The sequence below is a fragment of the Myxocyprinus asiaticus genome, chromosome 26 (genome assembly GCF_019703515.2).
Source record: "Myxocyprinus asiaticus isolate MX2 ecotype Aquarium Trade chromosome 26, UBuf_Myxa_2, whole genome shotgun sequence".
Classification (NCBI taxonomy): domain Eukaryota; kingdom Metazoa; phylum Chordata; class Actinopteri; order Cypriniformes; family Catostomidae; genus Myxocyprinus; species Myxocyprinus asiaticus.
The window spans coordinates 33,744,514-33,765,736 of record NC_059369.1 but is presented as its reverse complement, the minus strand read 5'-3'; the positions used below and the strand labels follow the sequence as shown (position 1 = coordinate 33,765,736).

The 21,223-nt window shown below is 33.6% G+C and overlaps 2 protein-coding genes across 2 annotated transcripts in view; one reads left to right on the top strand and one right to left on the bottom strand.

The window, feature by feature from the left end:
* Nucleotides 1–11,773, bottom strand: part of LOC127417192 (ATP-binding cassette sub-family C member 8-like) — a gene marked incomplete at its 5' end in the record, with an annotated part of 37,773 nt that extends 26,000 nt beyond the window's left edge. Inside the window, 11 exons of the mRNA XM_051657027.1 lie at nucleotides 316–478; nucleotides 951–1,085; nucleotides 1,208–1,363; nucleotides 1,592–1,756; nucleotides 5,694–5,882; nucleotides 7,226–7,468; nucleotides 9,186–9,352; nucleotides 9,489–9,610; nucleotides 10,455–10,596; nucleotides 10,752–10,911; nucleotides 11,750–11,773. Coding sequence (XP_051512987.1) covers nucleotides 316–478; nucleotides 951–1,085; nucleotides 1,208–1,363; nucleotides 1,592–1,756; nucleotides 5,694–5,882; nucleotides 7,226–7,468; nucleotides 9,186–9,352; nucleotides 9,489–9,610; nucleotides 10,455–10,596; nucleotides 10,752–10,911; nucleotides 11,750–11,773 — 1,666 coding nt within the window. The remainder of the gene's footprint in view (nucleotides 1–315; nucleotides 479–950; nucleotides 1,086–1,207; nucleotides 1,364–1,591; nucleotides 1,757–5,693; nucleotides 5,883–7,225; nucleotides 7,469–9,185; nucleotides 9,353–9,488; nucleotides 9,611–10,454; nucleotides 10,597–10,751; nucleotides 10,912–11,749) is intronic.
* A 2,102-nt stretch (nucleotides 11,774–13,875) lies between these two features.
* LOC127417190 (secretory carrier-associated membrane protein 5-like) lies at nucleotides 13,876–20,120 on the top strand. Its single transcript, XM_051657022.1, has 7 exons — nucleotides 13,876–14,050; nucleotides 15,357–15,412; nucleotides 15,512–15,631; nucleotides 16,556–16,712; nucleotides 17,800–17,901; nucleotides 18,757–18,874; nucleotides 19,618–20,120. Exons 2-7 carry the CDS (start codon nucleotides 15,406–15,408, stop codon nucleotides 19,804–19,806), a joined length of 693 nt encoding a protein of 230 aa, XP_051512982.1. The 5' UTR covers nucleotides 13,876–14,050; nucleotides 15,357–15,405; the 3' UTR covers nucleotides 19,807–20,120.
* Nucleotides 20,121–21,223: the final 1,103 nt, after the last annotated feature.

The following is a 21,223-nucleotide window of genomic DNA, read 5'->3' as shown; positions in this document are numbered from 1 at the left end:
TTTATTCATCCTTATGTTGTTCCATACCTATATAACTTTCTTTCTTCTTTGGAACACAATAGGAGATGTTAGGCAGAATGTTAGCCTCAGTCTCCATTCACTTTCACTGTCTTTTTTCCATACAGTGAAAGTGAATGGAGACTCAGGCTGTCATTCTGCATAACATCTCATCAGTCTAATTTAATCAAAAGGAAAGTCATATGAGTCTGGAACAATATGAGGGTGAAAAAATATGGGGGGGGGGGGGGGGGGTCAGTTATTCCTTTTTTATATATTTTTTTATTAGTGCATCTATGCTCTGAATTAGAGACTCACTGGAGAGGGATGTGTAGAGTGCAAATGTTCGGAGGTTGGTCAGCTCTTTTCTGCGAGTGTCCTCCACACTGGATCTGAAAATATGTTCCCATGCATACAGCTTCAGGAGCTTTATTCCCCTCAGCAGCTCATTGGTTTTCTTCAGTCTCTCGCTGGTGCATTCCTGTAACACACATCATGGAGTTTTACGAACAAGGTTCGGGAGGAGTATGGTAATTTAATCCAATCAATCACACAATCCTCTAAACAGGATTACATTAACTTGCAAACTACTGAACAGTATGATCTCATCACTGAGCACAATCACTTTACCTCAGTCATGCTGGAAATCTTATGCAACTCTGACAGACTGATATTATAATAAAAATATTGTTATATGATACATTCAGTATATCTCATAATAAGCAAAGATGACCTAGAAGCAAAGCTTCTAAAAAGCTATTTAAAGGCTGACAGCTTTCTCAATCGATTGAAAATCTTTTAGATTTGACACTTGGGAGACACATGCTGTTTATGGATTTTATAGCTTTTTTAAGCTACAGTATACAGTATATCATGTAGTGACAGTATCACAGTATGACAAAATGGCTTTAAGTGCAAGGCACAGTAAAACCATGCTAAAAATAAGAGCTTACCAAAGTACTCTTCTGAGCACGTGAGAGTCGAGTGGCCACGAAATACTGCAGAGGGGCCAAAACAATGATGACGGCTGCACCAATCAGAGCGCTCATTCCCAATAGGTAGTACAGGAGAATAACTCCAATGACAATCTACATATGAAAATAACATATCAGAAACATTTAAATTAATCAATTATTTATTTATCATCATTTTCTTGTATGACATACAAGAAATCTATGAATCTATCAATAATATGAAACATATACATAACCTGAACCGGCATGGCCCACAGGTTGGGACAGAGAAAGAAGAACCACATGAGGTGGTTGGTGTCCCGGGCCACCAGACTGCAGATCTGGGCAGTGGTCATGTCACCCATAGACATGTTAGAGGTGCACAGACGCATGATCTTTTTGTAAATTTTAGTCTGGAGGACGAACCATTAACAAACAAATAAATAAATAAAAATTAAAAAAAACTTTGCTGGTTAGTAGTAGCCAGAAGCCAGTAATTTTTGATAGGTACTTTATAGACTTGATGCCAAGACATTATTATTGAAACATACTGGAACTTTATCTCAAGCTTTAACACACTGCACAGAACAGTGAAAACAAAAATAGAATAGTTCATTGATTGATCAATAAAGGAATTGTACCTGTATGGCCCCTCTGATCTTTATTCCAGTCTCTATGGCGACATAGTAAGACGCCTGTAGAAAAGTTCTCTGTAGCAGCAGGGCCAGGAAGAGCAACACAGCTAGAACATATGCATTTGCTAAGAAAGCTTCAGAGGAAATGAAATGCACTCCAAGCAGCTTCACCTGCCAAAGAAAGTGTGTACAAAAAACTGTTAACAATGTCTTATTGACCAATGGATGAAAGCACGTCCAGGTAACACTTCAACCCGTAATAAAAAATAAAATATGAAATTATATTTTGCATGAAGAAAATTAAGTTTATTTTTATTTTATTTTTTTTTGCACAATGATGACTCTTAAGACCTTATAGATATTGCAGCTTTTTTTTCTGTTAAATGTTTTCCTTTAAAGCTGCTTTGACATGATGTGTGTTGTGAAAAGTGCTATTCGAATAAAAATAACTTGACATCACTTCCGACATTGCTTTATGAAAACAATATCACATGAGATTTTGTTATGCCCTTTATTCTCAATGGTGATTTGCATTAGATTATTATTATTATGTTTTAATTTAATTATTTTTTTTACTGTATTGCAGTAAAATAAAGGCAGGCCAACAAATGTTACCATGATGTATAAATACTTTTATTTATTTATTTATTTATTTATTTAGAAAGAAAGAAAGAAAGAAATTATGGTCAACTCAAAAACAAGCTCAAGAGCAGACTAGCAAATAAAAAAGAAATGCTACTTCTGTATGCGAAAAAAAGACCCTGTTGTTATTAAAGCCTTCATGAGTACACAGTCATCCAATAGCCTCTTAATTATTTTTTCCCTAAGGAAAGTAATAGGAACCTGATTCACTACTGTAAAATAATAATGCAAATTTCTAACTGTTATAAAGCCCAATTTCCAAAAAGGTTTTAGAAATTTGAATATTTATTTTAGAAATTATAGGCTTTTGGATACACTTGCACAAACCCACACGATAAATGCAACTTCTAAATAACTACATAAATAACTAAAGTTCAACTTTTCTTTAATAATTATTGACCTAGGGAGTCCTAGATGTAGTTCACAATAGCAGGTAACATTGGATAATATACAATAATTTACACACCATTTATACAGCCATTTTGCAGAAGTTTGATTGGCTGCTGGTGGCCATGTCTTTTTCATGAGTCATATTGTAAAATATGTTAGCATTTGGCCCCTACAAGAAGCATACCAATTTTCAACTTCACTGATAATACAGTTGCGGAGTTATGAGAATTTTTTAGTTGTAGCACCCCCTATAGGCGAATTTTTTCATAATTTTGCATGCAGACTTAAAATGTGCTGTTGTATATGTGTATTAAGTTTTGTAATATTTGGCCTTTTCATTTGGTAGATATTGGTCAATACGTACAAGATGGAAGACGCCTAACCAATTCGTTGGCTTATATCTTTGCAACGCTTTGACGAATCAAAATTCCTTTGATAACTTTTTGTCAGAAGGGTTCATAGTAGACACACACCAATTTTTCTGAGAATCGGATATACAGCCTAGGAGGAGTTCAAAAAAGTTGCTTTTTTAGAAAATTTGAATAGTGGAAACATTTTATAAAATGCAATAAAATGAAGAAATAAATTTTGTAGGTCTTGGCCAAGAAATTAGAGGAAAAAATAATTTGGAGATTATTCAACTCGGTTGCGGAGTTATTGGTGAAAACGTAAATGTCCTTGTTATAGCGCCACCTTGCGGCCGATTTTCATACAACTTGGTACACGGACTCATTCTGACACTGTCTACAAATACCTCAAGTTTCGTAATGGTCGGCCATTCATATTTGATGATATTAGCTGCTGAAATTTTACCATGTTTTTTTATTTGTCCGACTGATATTGTAGGATATGTTAGCCTTTGGACCCTACAAGATGCATACCAATTTTCAACTTTATTGATCATATGGTTGTGGAGTTACGAGCGTTTTTGTTGTAGCGCCCTCTATAGGCAAAATGTTTCTCGACTTTGCAAGCATCCTCAGAATATCCTGTTGTCTATGTGTCTTAAGTTTCATAACATTTGGCCTTTTTGTTTGGTAGATACTGGTCAATACGTACAAAATGGATGATGCCTGACCAATTTGTTGGCTTGTATCTTTGCATTGCTTTGACGAATCAAAATTTCTTTGACACATTTTTGTCACAAGGGTTCATAGTAGACACACCCCAATTTTTGTGTGAATCAGACATACAGCCTAGGAGGAGTTTGAAAATGTAGGTTTTTTGAATTATGCAAATTAGCGCAAACATTTTCATGACATAAATGAAATCGAAGATAAATATTTTATTTGTCTTGAGCCAAGGAATCCAATGATGTAAGACACTTGAGGGGCAAACGGTTTAGGAGTTATGGTCCAAAATGTAAACATGATCACTATAGCGCCAACTTTAGGCCGATCGGGCCGAAACTTTGATATGCTGTAGTACTCTGGGGGACTACCTTCCTTCACCAAATTTTCAGCTCTCTACGACTTACGGTTTGATCTGCACGATCAGTTTTAGGGCAGAATAATAATAAGAATAAATATAGTTGCGAGCAGCAATTAACGGGATTCAATTGGTTTAAGGCCTTTAAGCACATGCATAAAAAGGTATTATGTTTTATTTAGAAAGCATGTAACCACCTAGATCATAGATGGAATAGACCATGAAGTGCCAATACAGGCAATTTACTATGGAAATAAATGGTTTTTAAAGCTTTTTAAAGCTCATAGCGCCCCTATGGTCCGATTGCCATCAGCATGCTTGTTTAGAATCATATGTTGCATGTGCTCACCTAATTTCATGAAGTTCTTAGAAGCATGACTACTCATGCAAGCCCTATGTATAAATGTATTTAGTAAACATTTCTACATTATTTTTATAATGGGTCGAGTGGTCCCAGAAAAGTTGCTGGGTTAATGTCTATCTTATTTAAAAGGTTTAATTTCCACCTCCACTTTTTAAACACTGACAGATAATTCCAAATTATGTCCGTCATTCTGATAGATAAAACATAAGAAAACCATTTTTACAATAGCTCCTCAAATTTCATTTTATCTATCTTTACTGTCCTTGAAATGTGCGGCTTCTATATCTCCTTGCGTGCGTTTAGGAGAGAGCGCGCAAACGGCGCAACTGAGGTAATGCGGGTGACGAAACATGCGTACCCTATTGACAGATTTATTTGGCTGCGTTGATAAACAGTCTTGTCCCTCCGGTTTCTTGATTCGTTAATTGCTCTTCGCAAAGATTTTGGCTTGCTCCATATGTGAAAATGTACACTGTAAATGTCCGCAGCGCTTTGCAGCGCGGTTCCCTCATGCTTTAAAAATTTCATTTTCACTTTAGCGTAATTCCAAACATATTTAAACGCAAATACAGAGGACACAGTTTGTGGATTGATGAATTTTCCATATAACAAGTGCAACTGCAATCATGTGATCAACAAAAAGTCTCGCTCGTCCCCCGAGATTTAATTGTCATCTGAACGCATGAGTTTTATCAAAGAGGAGCCATGAAAATGTACTTTAACAGAGGTCACCCTGAGAAACAATTGCCGTCCGAATAGGGCTTAAGGCTCGCTAGATTACCAACATAGATTTCAGTGGTCCTAAAAGGTATTTGGACGCTTCAGTCACCCTTAAATATGCATAACATAAGATAACATTATACCAAACCAAGTGGCATTTATTTTGAAGCAAGCACATTTCACCAGCAAAACATTTCATACAAAAATAGGTTTTAATTTTTAAAAATTACGTTTTTAGGTTTTTATATGGAGACTCCCTGGTTGTCAAATGTTAGTGGAACATGTCCATAGTTAATGTGATTAACAACACCCATGGTTACTCTGCTAGGACACCTGTGATACTTCCACTAAAATGACCTTGGGACCATTTGGTTAAAAGTAATAGTAAAACTGGTGACAAAAAGTAAAGATAGTTTTGAGAAAAGATCTAGCATCATTTGTTATCACATGTCACTTTTGATATTTTGTAACATGATACAATGACATTTATACAATTTAAGTGTGGCCTAAGTGTCCAAATACTTTTTTGGGCCACTATTTGTGAAAATGAGTATGCATCTGTACCGGAGGCAGAGAGGTGTAGTTGTCTTTGCTGATATGATGAACAATCCCAGAGATGCAGAGTGGGCCAGCAAAGCCCAGCAGATCAGCCATGAAGCGAAAAGTAATGCTTAGCACCAGGGGTCTGTTGAATGCCTGACATAAAGCACGCCAGATCCACCTTGATCCTTTCAGAGGGACAGGGCCCTTTTCCTACACAGACAGAGCAAGAGATGACGGGTGAGTTCACTGAAAGCAGTTTTGCTGAGTTTGGTAAATATTGGTCAACAACTAGATGACAAATCCAGACAAATTCTAATTACTACTGGTTTATATGTGTACAACGATTGTGAGATTTGGTTACTATATTTAATTTTAATCATCTTAAAAATGGTCAATTAGTAACAGATGTGCAGATTATGTAAGCTCCAAACCCAAACATATTTTGCTGAATATATCATCTGCATCATATCTTACATAAGGAGTTTAATCTGTTTCAAGAAGTCCCTTCCGTGTTTCATGACAAAAGGGATAAAAACAACTCATGCTATATTAAGGACATAAGCACTCTGGTTATACAAGTGGATGTGTAAACAAAATATTAAATTGTATGAACAAAAAACATGAAGGATCAGTAAAAACGCATTGCATTAAACACATTCACACACACTTGAGTAATAGGGATGAAAATTCAGTTTACAAAGTGAGTAAAGGATATCACTGTCTGTTAAACTTATGAAATATCTTGTTAAATGAATTACTCAGCTTTATGCACTGCCCTATGATAGTCTACACAGGGTCGCAATCGCAGCACACAGGGTACTATAATTGAATTACAATGTCAAGCTTACTTTTATATATTAGTTATTTAGAGATGAAGACATAGATGTGCAAGATTCCACTCTTCTGTGGACTGGACATTATTATGTGAACATTTAAGAGTAGAATAAATCCATATTTAATATATTGATTCTATTATTTTTTCCTATTTAATGGATGGTAACATCTTTTTCCATTTAAATTGGTAACTGTTTCGGAGAATTTCAGAAATAAGCATTAGCCCTAAAGGAACAGTGACTCTAAGTCATTATAGTGAAGGAACAGAATTGTGACCTCATGGGCTTCCTAGTTAATGACTCGCTGCTTTGCCTTGTCTTGCCTACTGTAATTTGAGTGATATCATAAATAGTTGGCAAATGTCAAATACTTTCACCTATCCAAAGCCATTTTGCTCTTTTTAAAAAATTTCTCATTTTTACTCAAACAATGGATACCAAAGGTCCTTTCATAAGACTCACATTAACATTCCTCAGAGTTAACTCTATGAAGTAAATTGTCAAGCTACTGTATTATCAGCATTGCAGGGCCACATTAAGTGCAAGCCATTACAGTGACAGCGCAACAATCAAAACAAGATGGAAAAGAGACTTATCATAGCTACATCAAGTTTTTCAGCACAAAGTAGAAGGTATAGATTCATGACATCTAGAGCATATTAGATAATCTATATGAATTAAAAATTAACCCTTTTAATGCTGTGATGGAAGTTAAATTACCAGTTGTGAATCGAAGGCTTTGCTGAGCCTTTGGTAGTTGGTAAGAGCCCTCATGGATATAGGCAGCTTGCCAATGGTTTTCAAGTCGATGGGACGCTTGTGTGCTGAGGTGATGAAGGTGTTCATCCACCAGTAGGTGCTCTTAGACAGCAGGTTCACAAAAGGCTGCAGGAACCGAACGCCCAGATCCTGGAGATCATCAGGAGGCTTCACCTCTGTGGGATGTGTAAACCACATGTAGCGCTGAAACAGAATAGAGAAGATAATTGGGAGATACATGTCAATGAAGCTCTTTCTTAAATATATCAACCCCATGGAAAGCAATTCTATGTATTTTAGATTTGAGGTTGTCTATTGCTCCTAAATGTTGAGATGCTCATAAAAGTTGCCAAAACAACTTTTAGCAGATATGCACATTTAAAATTCACTTTCTCTCCCTCTTGGACCAAAAATACTGTTGAATCATCTTGTTTGCTGAGACATATAAACAAATGATTGTTTATTGAAAGAGAATGTCCTTCACCTTAATACTATCTGTGACCATCTAGCATTAGCAAGTAGCAAATCATGGCTTTGGCACGTTGTGACTTAAAATAAAGCCTCTCAATTGTTTTAAAAATCGACAAGTCCTTGGATATATGTCTCACCTCAGCTTCCTGTTTCAACAGGAAATTGACCAACACAGCAAAGACAATTACATTTGTCAAACCAATTCATGAGGTCTTTAAGTAATGCTCTGGAAAATCTGTTGGCTACCTGTTATCTAAACCAAACATGACTAAGACTTGATGTTTGCTTTGCACAGAGACTGCAAATGGTATAAATGTCAAGATACTTTGTTTCCAACCTTTCAAACTCCAGAATGTCTTAAATGAATGTACTAATAAAAACATCATGGATGTAAGCTAATGTGTAATATTTGATAAACTATTACGCTGTCAGCAGTTGAATTAGCAGCCTGAATCAATTGCTTAAAACTTTATAAACTGTATTTTTAAGAGAACGGATAATCCCCAATGAATTATAAATATAAATTTTTGAGCAGTCATATCAAGCTCCAGACTTGGACTGAGCCTCTATTCACTTCAGAATTTAGAGAACACAACCCATCCCGATAAACAGCTTAGCAAAGCAAAGGGACAGAGAGGGATTTGCCCCCACTGACTGAACTGACACAGGGTTGCAAACATCTGTCGGATGACAACAGAAGTTCATTGTGTGCTGTGGTGCCATTTTAGTCAGCTGTAAACTACAACCAGCCCAGGTTTTCAACATTTTAATCCCACATAAAGTAGAAGGGGTTTCTACAGATATTATTATGCAACAGACAGAGGGGATCATGCTGTACCTAAAGAATGAGTGTCCTCATGGCTTAATTTATTGTCTGACATGGAGGCAAATTTTTACTAGGCATTTTCTCTGTGAGGTGATTTCAGCTGAATGGATTGAATTTGACTAATCATTCATTAAAATAATAATAATAATAATAATAATAATAATAATAATAATAATAAAAAGAAAAGAATCCAATACACACAAGAAATTCAGATAAATAACATGAATAATTTTTTCTAGGGTAACAAACACAAGCAATGTAAGTAGCATTGGCTCACTTGATACCCTATAGGCAATATAGGACATGACCAAATTCTAAACTTTATTTATGCTGATTATATATACATATATATATATATATATATATATATATATATATATATATATATATATATATATATATATATATAAACTTGTTCAGTGAGCATGTTCACTGTATAGAAACAATTCTGCATAACAGTCCAGTTGGCACACAAGCAACACTTTTAATGTTAAAGGTTTTGAAAATGTGACACATGTTACACAGTCTACAGTGCATAGACATATGTATTAATAATCCTCTCCCTGAATATCAGATATACAGTTTACTCAAACACACTCCATAATCCCTCAACCCTATACTCACCCTCCGCAGTATTACATTGACCTCTACACCCAGTAACAGACCGTAGATGAGCGCCAACAGTCCTGTAATGCAGAAACGCAGCTGCCTCAGGCAGATGCCATGATCGTCATACTTCACAAACTTGATGGTTTTGGTGATAAATGCCAAAGTCCAGTAGATCAGCAATGCTAGATAAGAAGATAAATATTTCATGAACATTTTTAACCACATTATAAGTGTATTTGTCCTCTCTTTCACAGTAAAGGAAAAAGGCATAGATACTGTAAACTTTCTGGTCACTATAGCCTGCATTTCAATATATACCTATAAGCAGCTTGGGGAAGTTGGAGGTCTCTATGTTATGATAATAGATGATGGAAGTTATGGCAGCAAGTATTCCGAGCCCTGCTGGAATGTAGAGGTGGAGATGGCGGGACTGATTAAACCTGACAAAGAAATTTCAGATGGTTAGTAAATACCGCTGTAGACTCACAACCATAACCAGTTGAACTACCCATATTGTCTGCATTTTTCTGTATTTCACTAAAGACCCAGCCAAAAATCGATCATGAGCTTATACATCTATTGATATGGATTAACATGGATTAGAGATGAATCTGGCTGGAGTCTTGTGTTTCATTCCAAAGCAAAGTGCTTTTTTAAAATGTTTTATTATTCTGAATATTATACAGAATAAAAATTATTTTATACATTTTAAAACATATACACTGTATTTATATTACAGGGTCTTAAAGTCTGAGACCACTGAAAATGCTTTTATTTTTAACTTTTCTAATGTAATACCCAAATTATATTATCATTACGCGCATTTTAATAAAATATAAACATGAATTGCAGACTATCTAATATGTGGTACAGTATGTCACCCTTTTGCTTTAATGACAGCATGCCATCAAGCTGGCATGGACTCCACACATAAATGCAAAACGTGATGATTTGAGAAAGGAGTTAACATGACCAATATCACACATTTACATTTACATTTAAGAAAGACATAGAAACCATATATATTCCTTCTTTATTTCACAGCATTTTTAAATATTTTTTTTACATTCATTTGACATTTTTCACATTTATATATATATATATATATATATATATATATATATATATATATATATATATATATATATATATATACTGCATGCACACACACACACACACATAATATTGCTAATGATTCTGAAGCATATACTGAATAACAGTACAAATTCTAAAACACGAATGACTAGATAACCACTGAAGCAATCGTTCAGTTGTAGTTCTCACCCATCTGAGACGATTCCCTCAGCAATCTCACACACTAGCACAAAGAGTAAAACGGTGGTAAGCAGCCAGCGGAAGTCATGGCCTGGGAAGTGAAGCCACGTGCTGTGGTGGATATGAACTTTAGAGCTCTGACTCCCCCAGCCTACACAACACAACCACAGAATGACATTCATTCTGAAAACACTTGCTATCAAATATTCGCATTCCAAATTATAGGACCATATAATAGCATGTTGCAGAACTGCATGGAAACCAAGCCCTCATAAAAAAAAAAAAAGATATGAGAAAGCATCTCACCAATAAAGAGGATGGGGAAGGTGCTAAAAAGCAGAAAAACATGAGGGACGACACCTAGAGCATCCAAAAAGCAGCCATTATTAAGCAGGCCATTATCAACCTTATACGCAGAGGAGTTATCTGTGCCACAGAAGGACAGAGTGGTGTTGGAGATGGGAGTCTGAGGAGACAAAAGAGAGAAAGACAGGAGGTTTTTAGACCCTGAGATAGCCATTATATGTATGACTATACATAAAGGCAGACCAATAATCATGGGATTATAAATGAATGCTGCAGGCCAATCATAAAAAATTATTTGTTGTGTCTGAAACGCTGGGGTATTCTGAGGTGAAGCTCACTACTATAATTCTATATTACAGAGTTGTTAGTCCCTATAGATTGAGTGAATTATAAAGTCACCCTTCTCAAATAGCTGGGCATCTTAACAGTTTGTGTGTTTAAGAATTGGTGTTTGGGTGCTCATACTGTATAATTCCATTGCTTTGGGGCACTGAGGGAAATGTTGCATTACCAGCCCTACCTTATTTGAGTGTGAAAAACGTGACAACTCTGAATTTTTAATTTATGATGTCAATTTAGAATTTAAATGCATCATGCAATGCGTTTTCTATGGTAATTCATTTTTATTTATTTATTTTTTTACATTCATGCAGCTTCAAGAGTTTTTGTGAAAGTCCATTGAGAGCTATCCCTTAGCTTGAACACTGAGAAGACACAATCACAACAACGACCTATCGTGTGAGAAATTATCATGACATTACTATTGTCTTAAAACGAACTATCTAAAATTTAGATCGATTCTTATTTAAAATATATGCAATTCTAGTTTATTTCACAATATTCAAAAATGTTCTTACATACAGTTTTCATAAAAATCAAGCAAGTTCAAACTGTTCTGCAATGAAAGACAAAATATGCAAAATATTTGCAATGTACAAAAACTATTTAAAGTCGAACACTGCATTTAAACAGTGGACATGCATTGAAAATGTACTCACCGGTCTATACCCTCGCATCATTTTGAAAATAGATTATTTCACTTCCCCCACATTCCTCACAACGACTGTGTTATTGTCCAGTTCTGAAGGCGTGTTCCTCAATGAATGCTGTGCAAACACACACACACACACACACACACACACACACACACACACACACACACACACACACACACAAAAAGAGTGCTGGAAGTGAGGTTTTCATTTGTTGCACTAGAGCTAAGGTCTTACATTGTCATACCCGTGCTCTCTTCTGTTCTGCTCTTTGACTGACATGAGATGCTCTGACAGACTCACAACTGAACAAACGGATGAACACGAGATTATGAGCGCGCGCAAGCTTTTCATCCCAAATAATGGCGTTCAGTTCCAGTGTGCATCCCATCCATCCAAGAGTGCTATTATTTTGAATCAGTAATTTCAACAATTAGGAAATAAATAAAACAAATAGTAAAGTAATAAGTAAAGAAATATAGAAATGAAATGCCTTGTTTCTACAAGGTTAATATATCAGTTACCTTTAAGATATGAGAACATTTATAGTCATCGTTTTATTGTTGTTGTTTATATATATATATATATATATATATATATATATATATATATATATATATATATATATATATATAAATCGAAATAAAGGCCTTTACATTAAAATCATGAGAGCAAGATTATATGAAGTTGTAAAGTGTGACATCATGTATAGAAACTCTGCCCCTTAGTGGTAAAATTATATAACAGCAATTTACATGAAGGAGAACTCCATTCTAGATTCTCATTCTAGATAGATTATAATTTCAACAAGAATATTTTGCTCTCTAAATAAATCAATAAATGTATGAGGTTTCACTTGGTATGCTTTTTAAACAGCACCGAAGGAGTTCCCATAAATCATAAACTTGATTCCTTCATTATCCAAACTTTACCATTTACACATTTTATTATCACATTTTTGAAAGTTAAATGCAATTTTAGTTCTGTAAAGAAATTCCTATTTGTCTACATAACTCATTTAAATAATTAAAGAAAATAATTTACAGTAGATAAAAAGGTTTTTAAGATCATGAGAAGCATACATTTAGTGGATACATGTTCTGCAATTCAACAATTTAATCCCTGCACTCAATTCAAAACAAAAAAAGATTTTAGCCTATTTTTTAAAATTTACACATTTCAAATTCATATCATGTATATTTGTGTAATTGTTAGCAAAATTAAATTAATAAAAATGTAATACATTTAATTGTAAGTATTTTTTTTGTTTTGTTTTTTTGTTAAAGTTTTGTTTGTGTAAATCTTTAAAATAGGCTAAAATATTTTTTTTTAAGTGCAGCTGTGATCCAATAATTTTTAAACCTCCAGCATTATTAGGCCTGCATGATTATTGTACATCCTGCTGTATAAACAGTCTAAACAGTATTGAAGGAGTTCCCATCTATGTTGGGCACTTATTGGCTGCTTTTCTTTATTATATGGTCCATCAATTTCAAAAACTTTTTTTTTATATTTTATTTTTTATTAAATTGTAGTTTTGTAATGAAATAAATTAATATGGTGGCACAATTATATTTTTGTCTACAAAACAAATTTCAAACATTTAAGCATATGCCTTCAGATCAAAATATTTTTAAGATCATGAGAAACATTTCAATCAAGTGTTTCAAAAGTTTTGACCGGTTATATAATTAATATATATATATATATATATATATATATATATATATATATATATATATATATATATATATATATATATATATAGAAAAAAAGAATTTCACTGTATATGTGCTAATGTGTGATAAATTATAACTATTAGGGAAAAAAAAAATATATATATATATATATATATATATATATATATATATATATATATATATATATATATATATGTATGTATGTATTAGAAGAAAAAAAAAAAAAAAACGGCGCAGGATGACAACAAACAGTTCTTGTGAGGTCAAAGGTTTCTGTGTTAACACACCAACCCAACAACAACTTCAGCACCGCGGAGAGCAACCGCATTCCGAAGCGATGATTGGCCTTGGTGGCGAATGAAGGCGTGTCAATAAAGCAACGCGGCTCTCCTATTGGATAAACTCCGCACTTCCAGTTAGGAATGTGTCTGAATAGGTGGGGAATGACAGCTATCACTCAGTGAACTAACAATCTAAGAAATAGATCTGTTTCTCTGCGTACTTTGGCTGTGATTTGTTTTCAAAATTGTTAACTCCTAACCGGAATGTGTGATTGAGCATTCACTGGAAGCCATGATATTTTAGAGAGGCGCACGGTGGGTAGAAGGTAAGACGATTATTTCCCTGTCCATTCAAAGTCTCTGTCAATACCAGGCCGTATGGCTTAGATCGAACTGACATGATGGATGAACTTAATTTACTCAATTCTTACACTAAATGACCGATAAACAAACAATCAAATTTACAGTTACAGCTACAAACTGTGGGATTATCCTGAGAAAAAATGTTAGGAGCAGCGCTGAGCTGGATGTTAATGTGTCAATATGGGTCACTAGTAGAAAATACCCAGACCTATGATCCTTGAAAAGCTCCTGTCTCTTAAGCCAAGAGCTCTTAACAAATTTCCCAGCCTGCAGCTTAAGACATTAAACACTTCCCCTCAAGCAATATTCTTACATATTCTTACAGTAGTTACACTCAGTCTTCCTTCTTTAATTCAAAACATAAGACAGTTCTACAGCTGAACTTCAATATTTGACCCAGTTCCAGAAATATAAAGATCAGTTGTCATCAGAACATGATTGCCAGTTGATTCCTGACTAAATGTTGGACAACACGTTTTTAAAAACTTTATATACAAATATATATTTGGCCAACAGTTACATTACAGTGTCCATGTAACTTTGTATGTACATTAGTTTCTATTAAATATGTAGTACAATAATCTACATGCACTTAATGAGTAATATTATTATTATTTTTTTATTTTTCTCAAATGCTTTTATTTATACATTGTGGCTGCAAAGTTATTAATTATAGCTACTTGTAATATGTATTACTCATAATAAATACGTTAGTTCAATTTCATGATAAAAGTCCATCAAACTGAATTGTGTAATGTTTAATAAAATTAAGTAATTGAAACTTAAAATATTCAGTTATTTTTATTTTTATTTAATAAAGATTACTCAATTCAGTTTGATGGAATTTGTTTTGAAACTGAAATGCATAAATCTTAAAATATTTGTTTTAAGTGTAAAGTTACACTAATATAAAGTGTTACTTTATTTATTTACAAATAAATATTTTTGCAAACATAAGGGTATTTTGAGTACCCATTTTATCCTTTGCCAAAATGTTAACTTACTGCATTTGCTCCTTATCTTCCTTGTTAAAAGAGTACTCCGTTAAAAGTGTTCAAAATGTGTGGTTGTTACCTTAAGAAGCTCTTTCTAACTGTCCTGACCCTTAAAAAATGTATTTTGTTGGTGTAACCTGTAGTCAGGCTGATTTAGCCACAGTATATTAAATAATATTTTTGACTTCAAAGTTAATTGAGATGGAACCACACAAAGAACATTTTTAGATTACCTGACAAAATTCCTTCTTCAATGCTTTTTCTTTACTTGTAGATTCACAATTTTGAAGAGAAAGCAGTCTTAAACTACCATCAAAATCCCAATGGCTGGTAAGGACCTCCAAACAATTATTTTTGTCTCACAACAACATTATTTTGCATAGATTGCAGATTCTATTGCTAAAATTGTTTTGTATATTTATCCTGTAGACAACAACTTTCCTCCTCTGCCTGGCTTTATTCCACTGAAGCCATGCTTCTACCAAGACTTTGAGGAGATACCTGACCAGCACCGCACCATGTGCAAGAGGCTCTACTACTTGTGGATCTGTGAGTTGCCTATTCTGAAAAACAAATGAAACTAAAGCATAAATAATATATTGGTCTGATTTGCAGGCGACACATATTTGACACATCTTGAAGATATCGTTTTTTCCTTATAAAATTGGAATTAGATACATTTTCTAAATTCTTATGGCACATTTGTCTTGTAAATTTATGTCTAAATATTGTGCCTAGTGAAATAAAAAGACATTCTTGCAAAGGACAGTGCTTTGTTTCAGTATAAGAGGGTGTTTATACATTCATTATTGTCATCTCTTGCTATAGACACTCACTGTAGCTGATTCTTCCAAAGGTATTGTTTATATATGTGTTGCACTTGAGTGAAGTGGCATGCTTTCGAATAAAAATTCATTAAAAAAAAATAAATAAATTCTATTTCATGAAAATAATTTTTTTTGAAATTATTCAAAATATTTCTCACAGTATGGAATCGAGAACTTTTTCTCTGCTTGTTGTTTCAGTTAGTAGACTGCATGTTGTTGTTGTTGTGTATGTGATTATACTTTCTTATCATCTGTCAAAACCTTATTTTCTTTGGGTAACTTACTATGGCTTAGTCTGCTCGGTAAATACAGTATGTGTTTTCAGATTTTATGGCAGCCCACATTTATAACCATTGTGCAAATGCAGTGCATGTGAGGGTCCTCAGGTTACATTGTTTTGTGAAGTATTTACTCTTTTTGTTGACAGTTGCATTTTCTTGCAAACACCTAAGAGCTCTCTGTCTCTGTCTGTCTGTCTGTCTGTCTCTCTCTCTCTCTCTCTCTCGCTCTCTCTCACTCTCTTTCTCTCTGAAGTGGTAAAACAAAGCTAGAGTGTTATTTTGTTGAACACTGTTTGGAAAAGATGAGTATGCTTCTGTGCAATATTTATAAAATGTAAAAAGCAAAATACTTTTCTCTTTTTCAGTGTATGGCATCACCCTGATGGTGAATTTCTTCGGCTGTATGGCATGGATGTTTGGTGGTGGAGGAGTGACTAACTTTGGCATGTCGATCATATGGGTTATTCTCTTCACCCCATGTTCCTATGTGTGCTGGTTTCGACCCATTTACAATGCCTTCAAGTGAGCACTAGTTGTGTAAATGCAAAAGGTTGCAAATGTAGGGGTCATGCAGTTATAACATTTATTTATAATGTACTGAACAGAAAATACTTTGTGATATTTTATTTGTATTTTATAAAAATGTGTAATATTTGTAATCTTTCAGAGATTTCCCAATAGTTGCAGAATGTATTTAGATCCATTGACCACAAGTCTTAAATTAATGTTCTGGGTTTAAATCAAGTTAAGCTCAATCGACAGCTTTTGTGGCATAATGCTGATAACTACAAAAATGTATTTTGACTTTTTGTCCCTCCTTTTCTTTAAAAAAAGCGAAAGTCTGGGTTCCAGTGAAGCACTTACAATGGAAGTGAATGGAGCCAATCTGTAGATGGTAAAATACTCACTGTTTCAAAAGTATAGCCACAAGACATAAACAATATCCATGCTAAAATGATTTTAGTGTGATAAAATTGCTTACTAACCTTTTGTGTAAAGTTATACCTTCGTTGCCTTCATTACCATAACAACGTAACACTGTAAACCCAAATCTACCGTAAAAATGACAATTTAAATAACTTTAAAGCTCAAATAATACCCAAGTTTTAACAGAAGAATAAATGTAAGTGCTTTTATGAAATTATAAGGTTCACATTTCTGCCTTTAAACCCTCCAAAAACTGGCACCATTCACTTGGCACCTTTTTTATTATTATTATTTTTTTATGGTAAACAACATTATGCCACAAATGCTGTCAACTGAGCTAAACCAGTATTGAACCTTGAATATTCCTTTAAAATTATTTTTCTTAATTTATATTATTATTATAAAATTTTCTACACATTTACTAAAAGAATGTGTCTGTTTTAGATTAAATACATATATTAAAATGTTTTTGTATATATAATATTTGTATAGAAATCTTTTTTTAGATTTCTTTGTGTAACTATTTAATATCTACAAAATGAATTTAGGGCCAGTGCCTACAAGTCTTTGAAGAAATGTATTATTATTTTTATTATTTTTATAATAAATTATTTATGATTTTTTATGATTTGTTTGCCTAAAGAATGTCTCTTTTAGATGAAAATGTTTTCTTTTTACTCAGGACTGACAGCTCCTTCTATTTCATGGCATTCTTCTTTGTCTTCATGGCACAGCTTTTTATTACCATAATTCAGGCCATTGGTATCCCAGGATGGGGTGTTTGGTAAGACTCTTTAGGTCAAATTTCAAGTCAAGTCAAGTCAATGAACTATGTAGTTCAAAAAAATAAACTACATAGAAAATGAATTAACCTCTAACAAAAGCTTTCATCGGCCAAAATCAAAGGACAATGCATCTACATGTATTTCCTCAGTTAATTTGGGACGACTTCAAGGACTTTAACACTAAAACTTACAGTTCATACAAAATCATTCTTATTAATCATTGACCCAAAACACTTACTTAGTTTACTAATTACTAATAACCACTAATAGTTCTAAACATAAATAACTCATATTGGCATTATATTCGTTCATTTTCTGTTATAGCATAATTTCATGTACAGCTTCTTTGAAACAACGCCTGTTGTGAAAAGCAACATACAAATAAATTTGACTTGACTTGATTTAAGATTATTTAGGTTCTAACTTCAAAGTACATTAATAAAATGTCAACATCAGATATTCTTCTGGTTTAAATTTATTCTAAATGCTTCTAATTTTACCTTATATGATAATTTTACAATAATTGATGTGCACCTTACACTTTCAGAAAACAAAAGTGCAAAAGTTGTATCTTCAGGGGTACAACAGCTTGTCACTGGGGCATTATCCTCAAAAGTACAACCACTGTACCCACTATATGTCAGTCGGAGTTAATTGTTATACCTTATCTTTCCCTAAAGGAGGTAAAGAGGGTGCAGTGCATGTTCCTTTCCCAGTGACAAGCTGTTTCACCCCTTCAAAGGCAAACTTTTTGCAAAAAACATTTTCTGACAGTGTACAAAATATTGTATGGGTTAATGTATTGTATGGATTTGTAGACTATGAGTTAGCGTGTCACCTCTCTCTTGTTTTAGCGGCTGGTTAGGCACCATCTCCTTCTTTGGCACAAGCATCTTTGCCTCCATCATTATGCTAATCCCCACGATCATGTTCACTGCAGTCGCTGCCATTTCATTTATCGCCCTCACTAAGGTACCAGCCCTTCACTGATTCACGCAGGCACATCTATTAAACAGGACAGGCCTCTATTTGTCTTATTGCTCGTGCAGTCATCCTGTCTGCCAGTAGTTACAGCTCATTTAGCTGACGTGTCTAAAGAAGACTTGGGGCTGGTTTGTTGTCTGTCGTGTGACGTGTCATTAAATGTGATGCTGGAGCATGTAGTGGTTGTTAATTAGATGAGGGAGTACATAACAGCCTTTAGGAAGTTATTTACCTAAGTATTTTGTGCCTGAAAAGCTCAAAGACTAAGAATATGAATGGCTGGCACAGTCATTGACTAACATATTCTGAGTTTGTCTTTGTAATTGTGCATACTTGAAACAAGTCAACTGTGAGAGCACAGATCAAATCAGCCCTTTTAAAGCAATTTGGTTTTGGTTTGAAAATATATTGTTATTTTTACTTATTCATACTTTTAAATATTATACATATTCTGAAAATGGGTAGTTGACTAGTAGTAGATTTAAATCTCAAGCAATATACTCCATCTAAAAATATTTTAAATAACATTTTACAAATTATTTAATGACCTCATATTCATTGATAGGCTACATGGAAATAATAATAATAATTTAATAATAATAATAATAATAATAATAATAATAATAATAATAATAAATAACTTACAGGACTTAAGATATTCACTTTCTCTTATACATCATATACGTACATGTTTTTTTTTTCTAAAAATGTATTATTATTTTTTATGGAAGGTTCATAACTTCTACCGAGGCAGTGGGGGCAGTATGAGTAAAGCCCAGGATGAGTGGGTGTCTGGTGCCTGGAAAAACCCTCACGTTCAGCAGGCAGCTCAACAGGCAGCTCTGGGTGCCGCTGCAGGGGCAATGCAGGGTCAGCAGGTACCGCAGTACTCAACACCCACCTATGACAACACTATGTAACACAGTATGAAAGAGTGAATAGTGAATAGATTCAGACCAAGCTGGAAACCTCTTGTTGGCCTTAGCTATTTGTGATGTAGCTGTAAAATGTTTTTATCAGGATACTTTTGTCTGAGCTAGGATGATGAAAGTGATGTTGTAAAAATCCTGTAGAAAGTTTTCATGTTTTAATTTAATGTTTGTGGTTTATTTCATGTTTTCTGCATATTTTAGCTAATTTGTTATGTATCGATATTTAAAAAGTAGTAGAAACGTCATGGTGATTTCTATATTGTATATACATTTTTTAGCTATGCTCAGATCTGAAATATCTTATTGGCTTGATTTAAAAAAAAAAAAAAAAAATATATATATATATATATATATATATATATATATATATATATATATATATATATATATATATATATATATATATATCCTTATTCAGTAATCATGAACGGCTGGAAATGAAAATTCAAGTAGACATCCGAACCCAAGTGTAATACAGAGATGCATAATGGTTGTAAAGTTTATAAAGCTGTATGAATTCATTTGAATTATTTTTAATATAATTATACTGTATATAGTTTTGAATTAGTCTGTAGGTAATATTTAGTCTAAGGTGCTAATTTGTCTTTTCACTTTATTGTTGGGTAAATGTTTTACTGGAAATGTAGAATTCAGAAGCAAAGATGCAGCAGTCATATTTTAAATGCAAGATCAAATTATACTGCTATATTAGTGTGTAACTTTTTTCTTTATAAAAAAGGGAAACTGTGTAACCATGTAATACAAAACACTAACACATCATATATATTAATGGAAACAATACATGGGAAAAAAAGAAAAATACTAAAAAAAGAAAAGAAAAAAAGAGTACCAAACATCACAACTTAACAACATGACAATTTAAATAAATCCATCAAAAAACAAGTAAACCATTGTTCGTTTTCATGTGTTAATGTATGACAAAACACTCTTTTGTCCAGCAGGGTGAAGTGTTGTTCAATGTTAAGACTGCTAAGACTGTTGTATCGCCTCTTCACAGAGATGCTTCTAATGACCCCTTTTAACAGACGTGTTTGATGCATTTCCGCCTTATTCAACAACGTAAATGTAGCAAACTTTTTTATATTTCCAATTTTATATTTGGTGTAAATTTATAACATTGAACTTTGTATTATATTATCCTGTAGTTACCACAGCTGTGATGAGGCTTCTAACACAGCTATTGAGGGAGTGACAGAAAATTTAGCCTATTTCTCTCTTCTTACTGCTGTTATCCAATGCTCTTTATTTTTTTTATCTTCCTTTGAAATGCTGTAAAAGCACAATCGTTGATATTTTCTTTTGCTGTTGGAACCAACGGGTTAGCAAAAATTACATTTGTTGTGGTCTCCCATTCACCGCCATTCAGGTTTACCCAACTTTGATT

What these genes read in the sequence shown, in the direction of transcription:
- LOC127417190 (XM_051657022.1), top strand. An exon ending in GCTCTACTACTTGTGGATCT is followed by an intron (nt 15,632 to 16,555) that starts GTGAGTTGCCTA and finishes TCTCTTTTTCAG; the next exon opens with TGTATGGCATCACCCTGATG. An exon ending in ATCCCAGGATGGGGTGTTTG is followed by an intron (nt 17,902 to 18,756) that starts GTAAGACTCTTT and finishes CTCTTGTTTTAG; the next exon opens with CGGCTGGTTAGGCACCATCT.